This window comes from Corvus brachyrhynchos, unplaced genomic scaffold (genome assembly GCF_000691975.1).
Source record: "Corvus brachyrhynchos isolate BGI_N302 unplaced genomic scaffold, ASM69197v1 scaffold65, whole genome shotgun sequence".
Classification (NCBI taxonomy): Eukaryota; Metazoa; Chordata; class Aves; order Passeriformes; family Corvidae; genus Corvus; species Corvus brachyrhynchos.
Window position 1 is genome coordinate 2,437,651 of NW_008238365.1, and position 11,014 is coordinate 2,448,664.

The 11,014-nt window shown below is 54.9% G+C and overlaps 1 protein-coding gene across 1 annotated transcript in view; it reads right to left on the reverse strand.

Annotated features, from left to right (window-relative positions):
• The window catches only part of CSMD2 (CUB and Sushi multiple domains 2), a 304,492-nt gene that overhangs the window by 35,200 nt on the left and 258,278 nt on the right, over window positions 1-11,014 (reverse strand). The window contains 5 exon segments of the mRNA XM_017736114.1: window positions 395-580; window positions 5,390-5,578; window positions 7,370-7,516; window positions 8,394-8,582; window positions 10,610-10,723. Of these exon segments, the coding sequence (XP_017591603.1) occupies window positions 395-580; window positions 5,390-5,578; window positions 7,370-7,516; window positions 8,394-8,582; window positions 10,610-10,723 (825 nt within the window).

Sequence of the window (11,014 nt, forward strand, 5' to 3'; positions counted from 1 at the left end):
CCACCCCATCCCATCCCATCCCATCCCACCCCCTGCCAGATTCCATCTCTGCAGTAATTCCCCCCAAAGCCCAGAGCCGTGGGGCAGAGCTGGTTGTTCTCCAGGTGGAACGGCCACCCCAGCGCCGGCCGGCCACCCCGAATTCCCACTCACCCACGCACAGCGGGGGGCGATTCCCATCTCTGCAGTAATTCCCCCCAAAGCCCAGAGCCGTGGGGCAGAGCTGGTTGTTCTCCAGGTGGAACGGCCACACCAGCGCCGGCCGGCCACCCCCAAATAGCTGCCATCTCTGCAGTAATTCCCCCCAAAGCCCAGAGCCGTGGGGCAGAGCTGGTTGTTCTCCAGGTGGAACGGCCACCCCAGCGCCGGCCGGCCACCCCGAATTCCCACTCACCCACGCACAGCGGGGGCTGATTCCCGTTGCTCCAGACTCCCTCCTGCAGGCACTCGGTGCTGGGCTCGGCGCCCGGCTGCAGCTGGAAGCCCTGGTTGCACTGGTACACGGCCTTGGTGCCCACCGTGTACTCCTTCCCAAAAACAACCCCGTTCCTCGGGGCTCTGGGAATGCCACAGGAGAGAGCTGCGAAGAGAAAACACACCATCCCCCCCCCCAAAAAAAACCCATCAGGGAGCTGCTGGTTTTATCCCGAACTGAAATCCCAGATCCCAAACTTTCCTACTGGTAAACTCAGGGAGTGCCCACCCTGCATAAAAGACCAGTGTTTGCAACAGTGAATCCAACCCCAAATCCCAGTTCCTCCTGGAAAAGGCTCTGGCTTGCACTTCCCATAATAACCGTAACACAAAAATGCATCGGTGGAGTGCTGCCGAGTTCTCACGTGGAGATAAAGGATTCCACAGCAGCAGCCAACCCAAACCCCTCTCCAGGAGCACTTCTGGATCCCATAAAGCAGCAAATTGTGGAATTAGGCTGTGGCAGAAGGGAGGATGGATTTAGCTGAGGAGGAAAAGGGTGGGAATTCAGGGGGAAAATGGAAAAGCCAGGCAGCTGCTGGAGACGGAGGCTCTGCACCATTCCCGGTGGAATCCTCGGATCCGAGGGCAGGGCAGGGAGGGGACAGGCAGGTGACAGCCAGAAATACACAAAGAACCACCCCATTGATGTTGTTATCCTGCTTCCCACCCCTGGGAATGCCAGCGCTGGGAAATGTCCCTCAAATCTGCTTTTCCAGCAGCATTCGGGGGAGGAGGGGAAGCAAATCCAGATCTGACTCCAAACCCACCCTGAGGTCCCCATCCCTCTCCAAGCCTGGCTCTGGGGAAGAGGGAGATCCACATCCCTCCTGTCTGGACAGGGTGGGATGCCAAGGGAAGAGCAGCCAGGACCTGGGAAGCTCCACTGGGAAGCTGCTGAAGGCTCTGTGGGGCTGGGAGAGGAGCAGAAGCAGCCAGGAAGCACAGCCCTAACCCCCGATCCCAATATCTGCCTGTGCTTCCCAACAATCCCATTCCCTCCTGGAGCAGCCCCAGCTCAGCTCCCGAGCTCTTCTCCCGAGCTGCTCCAACACATTCACCTTCCTGGTGTTCCCTAAGCACAGAAACAGGGCTGGAAAAGCAGGAAAAGTCACGTTTTGGTGACTGGGAGCTCAGTGAGGGCCAGGGAGCCGCAGCAGCACAACCCTGGGGCTTTCCCCACACGAAGTCCAGCTTTTATCCCACTCCTGCTGCTGCCTGGAGCAGGATCCCAGAGCAGCTGGCAGGTGCTGGAATTCTGAGGGGTGGGAGCAATTCCAGAGGCAGGATCAGGCCCGTCCCTGGCGGCACTGATGGTGACAGGAGTGTCACTGCAGCGAGCTCAGGGCTGGCCAATCCCTCTCCAAGGCCTGGTGTCTAGACAGGCTGCCAGGCTGAATACCAATGGCCTTCCAGGGAAAAGAGGGCACCTGGAAAATCCAACCTTTTCCCTGCCACCCAGCAGCTCTGGTGGTCCTTTTTTCTGCTTCCCTTTCCTCCTGCTCCAGCCACGGAGACTGGGGGGAAGCTGAGCCCTTCCCATCCCCGCCAAGGCCTGCTCCTTTCTCCTTTCCATTCCCTTAATGCTTCCCAAAAAATCATCCCTTTTATTTATCCCCAGGAAACTGAGGCCCAGGGAGGGACAGGGAGGGAAGGAGCTCCAGGCCAGCCAGGCTGAGCTGCCTCTTGCCTTCATTCCATGGAATCATGGAATGGTTGGGGTTGGAAGGGCCTTCAATCCCATCCCACCCCCTGCCATGGCCAGGGACACCTTCCCCTATCCCAGGTGGCTCCAAGCCCCGTCCAACCTGGCCTGGGACACTTCCAGGGATCCAGAGGCAGCCCCAGCTTCTCTGGAAAACCCATTCCAGCCCCTCTCCACCCTCACAGGCAGGAATTTCTTTCCAATCTTTTATCTAAATCTGCTCTCTGCCAGTTTAAAACCAGTATCAAGTTTTTCTTTACAGAGACTTTTGGGGTGGCAACAAACCCATTCCTGAGGCTCAACCTGTGGGCACCACAACTCATGGGAATGTGGGATGAGGGAGGTTGTTCCAGAGGGAATCAAACCAGTGTTTGGCTTGGAAAAACAAAGGGAAAAAGGAGAAGGGACAGAAAAAGCAAATCTGCAGCTGGGATCCCAAAGACAAAACTGCTTCAAAGCAGCAGAGACAGCAAAGGCACAGAAGATCATGGAGTGCCCTCTGTGCCAAAGCAGGATGGTTCCCTGCAGAATATTCCACAAATCCAGCGAGGACGGAGCACGGAGGGAAGGTTATTCTGAGGGGATGGGGAAGGGGGAGAGGATTCTGAGCTGGCAGGAAGGAGCTTTGGGAAGAGTCACTTGTGGATTTGTGTTTCTGGGCACCCCAGTCCCTCCTTCCTGACACGGGGGAAACAATTCCTGTAGCTCCACGGAGGGAATTCCCAAATCTCTGCCACCTGAAAGGGTGAGAATTTGATACAGCCCACCCCAAAAGCTGCTTTGGGAGATGTGGGGATAGAAAAATGTTGGATTTGATGTGGCTGAAGGAGCAGGAGAGGAGCCAGCCCAGGCCTGGGGGTGGAGCTGCTCTGCCAGGAATTCTCCTCCTGAATCCCGAATCCTGCATTCAGCCCAGGGCACGGGAGAGCCACGGGCCAGTGCTGGGATTCCTGACAGGAAAAGAGGAAAGAGAGGGGAAAAGGGACTCTTTCCACCTCGGCAGGAATTCAAGTTCTCCCTGCTCTTCCAGAGGGACATCCAGCAGCAAGATCCTGCCCTGTGTGCTCAGTGGAGACATTCCCACTCCTCCAAAGGGAAAACGAACCAGGAAGATAACCTGGAATGCTATGGATTGCCCTCGAATTCCTGCTCTGCCATGGAGTGGCACCACGGATCGTGCCCGTGGGGCTCCTACCACGTTCGGCAGGGCCAGAGTGGTGCGGGATGGCTTTGGTGCCGCTCACTTCCCATGGAAAATCCCCTTCCCAAGGCACAGCCCCGGCCTGCTCAGCACCACCACGGGAGCTTCCCAACATTCCCAGGCCTGGGAGTGACCACCACGGCGGGTCTGGCTCCGAGCCCCTCCCTGGTGGCCCTGGAGCTGCTGGTTGGGGACTTGCTCCTGCTCTGATCTGTGGCTGCGGTGTCACCCCAGCCAATCCAGCCCTTCCCAACTTCCCTCCATCTCCTTCCCACTCCCAGGTTAAAAGTCCATTCCCCTCACCCCACCACACCTCCTGGGAGCTGAGCACGAGGCTCAGGTGGGATTCCACCCCTGCAGGGCAGTCAGGGCTTAGCAGGATCCAGACGTGTTCCTGAGGACACAATTTTCCTTAAAAAAGGTGGAGTAAACCAGAGGAATCCCTCAGGCTGGGCTAAGGATTCGGGAGGCACAGTTGCCATGACAGCCCTGGCTGGGCTGTTCATCTGCTCACCCCAGCTCTTGGCTTTGCCCAATCCCCGTTTTCAGGGAGTGAAATCCCTCCCTGACCTTGTGTCCAGCCTCCCTCTGGAACAGGATGGAGCAGCGGGGCCTTGGTTTAGCACTTCCCACTCCTTTAAAATCAACTCCAGAGGGAAACGAGCGTTCCCAGCACCAAGTTCTCCTTCAGAGGTGCAATTCCCGAAGAGCCAAAGTGATCCAGGAGCCTTACAAGCCTCCCACATGGAACAATCCCACGTCTCCTGACGGTCTAACAATGCAGACACCGCAGAGCGACGGTGCCAGAGCCGGCTCTGCTCCCTGCCTGGATTCCAGGGAAGTCAACGCACTATGAATCCCCAGGCTCAGTCCCTTGGAACAGGGATGAGTGATCAAAGGCACCGCAAGGCTCCTTTGGAATAACGATGGGAATTCAGCTCCACAAAGGAGCCGGGATGATTGGTGGGTGGAGGGAAAGGTGGGAGCAGAGAAGGAACACCGGGAGCAGCAGCAGAACCCCCCGGGCACAGAGCCTTGTCCCCAGTGCTTCCCGTGCTGGAATTCACTCCGTGCCAGGCAGGACGTGCAGGAGATTCCGGATAATGAGCACGGAATGTGGAAGGAACAACTCCACGGCTAAACCTTGGATGAAGCCAATGGGAGCTGCCTGAATCCCCAGGAATTTCCCTCCCCCCGCTGACACGTGCAGAGCTAAGAGGGCACTTCCAGAAGAACCGGAAAGGGAATTCCAGTCAGGAAGCAGAGCAGCCCTCATGCTCCTGGCAGCCTTTCCAGATTCTTCCAAGCCTTTGTGGATTCTTCCAAGCTTCTCCCAAGCGAGGCTTGGCTGTGTCTTCACTGAGTGTCTGAACACTTCCACACCAAGAGCCTTCACAGAGATGGGGCTTTTCCTTCCCCATCCTGAGCCCTTCCCTCTTTTCCTGCTCCCAGTTACTCCCTTCCCTCTTTGCCCTTCTATTCCCAAGGCCTTGGACATGAGGATCACCCCTCAGTGCCCACCTGCAGCTCCAAGTCTGTCCTCAACATGGAATTACAAGAATTCCAATAGCGGTGTCTTCACACAGATGAGGCTGTTCCTCCCCCATCCCAAGGCCTTCTTTTCCCACTCCCAGTTAACCCCCTCTTTGCCTTCTATTCCCAAGGCCTTGGATACGAGGAGCACCCCTCAGTGCCTACCAACATCTCCAAGCCTGTTTTCAACATGGAATTCTCAACGGGAATTCCAACAGCAGCACCTTCACACAGATTGGGAATTTTTCCTCCCTCATCTGGAGCCCTTCCCTCTTTTCCCACTCCCAGTTACCTCCTTCCCTCTCTGCCCATCTATTCCCAAGGCCTTGGACACAAGGAGCACCCCTCAGTGCTCCGAGCCCGTTCTCAACACGGAATTCTCAACGGGAATTCCAATTTGGGGTTTTTTTCACCGCCTTTTCCCCCGCTTTTCCCAGGATTCCTGGCACTTGATCCCAACCTGTCCATGCTCTCACCTTGGCACAGGGGGATGGCTTCCCTCCAGTGGAAGTGGCCCTGGGGGTGCTGGCTGCAGGTGGTGGTGCTGTGTCCCACCAGGCGGTATCCGGCGTCGCACCCGAAGCGCACGGAGCTGCCGGGGCGCAGCCCGGAGTGGCTCAGGATCATCCCGTGCGCCGGCGGCTGCGGGAGGCTGCAGTAGGGAGCTGGGAAGGGGGGCAGGAGAAAGGAAACCGATCACGGCACGGGCAGCATCAGGGTCATCCCCTTCCCGCTCCCAGGAATTACACCGAGCTTCCCGAAAAATGGGGAATTGACGATGGATAAACACGAAGTCGAAGCGGGGAAGGAGCGCGGGGCTCCGGTCCGAGCCTCACTCCGGAATAAGGGGTCGATCCTGATAATGAAATATTCCTTAATCCATCTGCTGAGTGAATTCATTCCTCATTTCTGAGGTGCTGGCAGGGTCTGAGCCTGGTTTGAGAACTTCCATTAATTGAGAATTGCCAAGTTCCCACACAGGGATTCGCTGCAGGGAATTCTCAGCCAATATTCCGGCTCGGAATCCAGTTTTGTGCTGGATGAGCAGCCAGGATTCCCTGATCCTGGTTCTGCTCCCAAACAGATGAGCAGGAGCACAGAGTGGGTTTGACAATTCCCTGGAAAAGCTGTGACACCCTCGGTCACAGGGAAGTTGTGCCTCATGCTCCGAGCAGCTCCTGAGCAGGTTCTGACGTTCTGGGATGCTCCTCACTGCAAGGACACGGTCATTCAGGAACACAGAAATATTTGGGATGGGATTCCCTCATCCAGATCCAGATGTTTTTGACAATTCCCTGGAAAAGCTGTGACACCCTCGGTGACATGAAGTTGTGGCTCTGAGCAGCTCCTAACCCAGGGTGCAAAGTTCTGGGATGTTCCAACATCTCAGAATGGCCTCATGGCAAGTACATGGTCATTTAGCAGCACTGAAATCTTTGGGATGGGATTCTCTCATCCAGATCCAGATATTTTTGACAATTCCCTGGAAAAGCTGTGACACCCTCGGTGACAGGGAAGTCGTGGCTCATGCTCTGAACAGCTCCTAAGCAGGTTCTGACATTCTGGGATGTTCCTCACTGCAAGGATGTGATCATTTAGGAACACAGAAATATTCGGGATGGGATTCCCTCATCCGGATCCAGAGCCACTTATAGAACCCCAGAATCATTAAGGTTGGAAAAGGTCTCAAAGATCGAGTCCAGCCATTACCCCACCACCAAACCAGGTCCTTGAGCACCACATCTACGCTTTGTTTGAGCACTTCCAGGAATTGTGATTCCAGCACTTCCCTGGACAGACTTTTCCAGTGCCTGACCACCCCCTCATCCACAAACCTTTCCCAACATCCAATCCCTGGCATCAATGACTCCACACATCCTGCTTCTGACTCTGAAGAGTGCTTGAGAAACGACTCAAAGCTCCAAGGATTCTCCCTGGAATTCCTCCTGATTGTGATCCCACAATCCTGGTTCTGATTGCTAAAGAATGTTGAGAAACAGCCCAAAGCTCCAAGTATTCCCCCTGGAATTCTTCCTGATTGTGATCCCATAATGCTGGTTAGGATTGCTAAAGAATGGTCAAGAAACAGCCCAAAGCTCCCAGGATTCTCCCTGGAATTCCTCCTGATTGTGATCCCACAATCCTGGTTCTGATTGCTAAAGAATGGTTGAGAAATGACCCAAAGCTCCAAGGATTCTCCCTGGAATTCCTCCTGATTGTGATCCCACAATCCTGGTTCTGATTGCTAAAGAATGGTTGAGAAATGACCCAAAGCTCCAAGGATTCTCGTGGACAGACCCTGCCTTTCCCAGCCTCCCCAGCTCAGAACGTGCCCGGCTTTGTGCCTGCCCCGCCTCGGCACCTCCTGCCCTCACAGCTGGATCTCTGCAGGGATTCCATGGATTCTCCTGGCTGTGGAGCCATTCCTGCTGCTGGCAGAGGCAGCTGGGACTCACCGGAGTAGCGGATTTTGAAGCCTTTCCTGTTGTAGGCGTGGTCGGAGGACCAGCGCAGGAAGACGCTGTTCCCGCTGCTGGTGACCGTCAGAGGGGCCGAGTAATTCCCACTCAGGGACAGCAGCAGGGGACTCTGTCCAGAGGGACCTGGAAGGAAGGAGGGGACAGGGAAAAGGGAAAAGTCAGAGCTGCCACGGAGCCACTCGTGGGGCTCGGTGTCCCTGCGGGAGGAACGGGCACATGGAGCTTTTCCATGAGGAGAGGCAGCTCCCAGCTCGCTGTGGACATGAGTTCCAGGGCTCACATCCTGCTCCTGGGAATCCAGGATCCAAAAAACCACATTAAAACCAGGATTTGCCCCAGGCAGGAGCTCAGGTCCCCATGGTGCTCCCAGGAGCACCAGCACAGCCCCCACGTTCTGCATGGGTTGCCCTGACAATCCCATTCCCATTCCCAAGACTTTTCCAGTGCCTGACCACCCCCTCATCCACAAACCTTTCCCAGTATCCAATCCCTGGCATCAGTGACTCCACACATCCTGCTTCTGACTCTGAAGAGTACTTGAGAAATGAGCCAAAGCTCCAAGGTTTCTCCCTGGGATTTTTCCAGAGTGTGATCCCATAATCCTGGTTCTGATTGTTGAAGAGTGGTTGAGAAACAACTCAAAGCTCCAAGGTTCCTCCTGGGCCTGGAGAATCCGCTCCCTGCGGCCTTCAGGGATGAGAATTCCCACTTCCCAACTCATTCCCTGCAGCAATCTCTGCTGCCATCCCTCTCCCAGGAATTTCCCAACTCCCGCCCCTTGGAAAAACGCTTCAGATCCAGCTGAAAAATGGAATTGCTGCTATTTCCTTATGCCAGGAACCAGCGAGGCTCAGGAGGAGCTTTCTGGAAGGCCAGCAGGAGGTTACAGGTGGGCAGCTGGGCCTGGAATGCTCCTTCCCCTTTGACTGCCATGGGATTATGGAATCCCAGGAAGGTTTGGGATGAAGGACCCCGCAGGTCGGAGGGGTCAATCTCTTACCATCGAAGATCTCGAACTCGTCGAACTGCTTCTCGCTGAGGAAGTACTCGATGGTGAGGGAGATGTTGTACCCCGGCTCCACCTTCACCACCCAGGAACACGTCTGGAAGTGAGGGTAACTTCCCAGGAAGCTCTGGCTCAGGATCACCCCCGTGGAATCCGTCATCAGCTGGTTCATGGGGCAGTGCACTGGGAATGGAAAGGAATATTCCTGGTTTTTCAGAGGAAGGATGGAAGCACAATGTCTGTCTTGATGAGCCAGCTCAAAGCAGAGCACGACCCCTGCACTCCTTGATCCCTGGAGCTTGGAGAATCCCAAAATCCCACAAATCCCAATAATTGTCACACGTAAAGAAGGGAGCAAAAAGCAGCGAAGCCAACAAACCATTCCCGCTGCCTCGGCCCCGCTCCCCATCTCTCCCAAAATGAGCAACGCCACAACCAGAACTCTCTGGAGGCACAGAAACCTCTCCAGGAATCCCTGGAAACTCCATCAGAACAAAGGCTGGAACTGCAGCTCATCCCGTGGAGTTGTTAACTGGGACATGGGAACTCCCAATTCCCTCCTCTCATCCCCACCCCACACTCGGCATCGGGGAATATTAAACCCAGCTGGGAAGAGTGAAAAAAAGGCCAACAAAATACCCCAGAAAAGGGGAACACACAGAGGAAGGGGGGAAAGGAAAGGGAAAGGGAAAGGGAAAGGGAAAGGGAAAGGGAAAGGGAAAGGGAAAGGGAAAGGGAAAGGGAAAGGGAAAGGGAAAGGGAAAGGGAAAGGGAAAGGGAAAGGGAAAGGGAAAGGGAAAGGGAAAGGGAAAGGGAAAGGGAAAGGGAAAGGGAAAGGGAAAGGGAAAGGGAAAGGGAAAGGGAAAGGGAAAGGGAAAGGGAAAGGGAAAGGGAAAGGGAAAGGGAAAGGGAAAGGGAAAGGGAAAGGGAAAGGGAAAGGGAAAGGGAAAGGGAAAGGGAAAGGGAAAGGGAAAGGGAAAGGGAAAGGGAAAGGGAAAGGGAAAGGGAAAGGGAAAGGGAAAGGGAAAGGGAAAGGGAAAGGGAAAGGGAAAGGGAAAGGGAAAGGGAAAGGGAAAGGGAAAGGGAAAGGGAAAGGAAAAGGAAAAGGAAAAGAAAATCTTTATTTACCCATAGTTGCCACCAAAGCTCGGTGCAAATGCAGGATTTTATGGACAGAAAATAGCCGGAAGTGCCCAGAAAGAACAGGGAATTCTTTCCAAATCCTGCATCCCATCAGGAATGTTGTGGCCTCCAGGAACTGGTGGCCAGCTGTGATCTGGGCAGTGCCCTCAGCCCCGGGCTAACAACCACCAGGAAATCATGGAATGACCTCACTCCCTCTCCTCCAGCTCCTGCTCTCGCAGAGGGAATAAAGCTCCAGGAAAATATCCCATTATTTGGGAAAAATGGTCAGAGGGCAGCGGAATAACCAGGGCTGGAGCGGGCAAAGGGCCCAACAGGGATCCAGAGGAGAAATCAGGGATGTGGGAGCAGGGAAGCATCTCTGGGATCGCTCCTGAGCAGCCCCAGGGTGCCCCAGGCAGCGAGTTTGGGGCTTTCAATTCCAGACATTCCCTAGAATCAACAGAGGAGCTGTTCCTGTGGGATTGCCCAGCCAGAGGAGCTTCCCTGCTCCTCCTCTGACAGCCCAGCATTCCCTGTTCCCACGGGAAGGACAGCTGGATGCCTCTGGAGCACACAGCACTGCTCAATCCCAAATCCCAAAAACCCTTGGGGTGCAATCCCAGGGTTTTGGTGTGGAGACCCTGCAAAACTCCTGGAGCCTGGAGTGGGGAAACTGGAATTGGTGGGCACTGGAAGAGGCTCCCCAGGGAATTGTCACAATCCCAAGGCTGCATTCCAGAGCTCCAGGAATGTTGGGACAACACTCTCAGGGATGCAGGGGGTGGAATTTTTGGCACTTCAGTGCAGGAACAGGGATTAAACAGGATGATCCTTCCAGCTCAGGATATTCCATGATTTTATGAACATTCCCTCCATCATTTTCCAGAGCTGCTGCCATGAATTCCCCTGGGATTTGCTGAGATCCCAGCCCTGGCACACAGCGGGGTCTCCCTCCCTCACCCCAAGCCCCGCACTCCCGGCATGCCGGAGATGGGAAAATTAACCCCAAGGATGAAAAATGTGTAGGAAAACCTCTCCCAGATCCCTCCCTGAGCAGGGAAATCTGGGAATTATGGAGGCTTTACCTTCACAGGTGGGTGGGGGCCCCTCGAACTGCAGGTGGGTGCCCAGTTTGCAGGTGAGGATCTCGTTCCCGATCAGGGTGAAGCCGGGAAGGCAGCGGTACCTCACGATGTCACCTGGGCAGGGATGGAAAACGGGAATGAGAGGGGGAAATGCAGGGATACAAGGGGAAATAGGGGGATAAAAAGGGGAAATAGAGGGATAGATAAAAGGGGGAAATAGAATGATAAAAGGGGGAAATGCAGGGATAGAAGGGATAAAAAGAGGGATAAAAGGTCAAAATGCAGGAATTAAAGAGGGAAATGCAGGAATAAAAGGGGAAATAGAGGGATAAAAGGGGGAAATAGAGGGATAAAAAGGGGAAATAGAGGGATAGAAGGGGAAATAGAGGGATAAAAGGGGGAAAT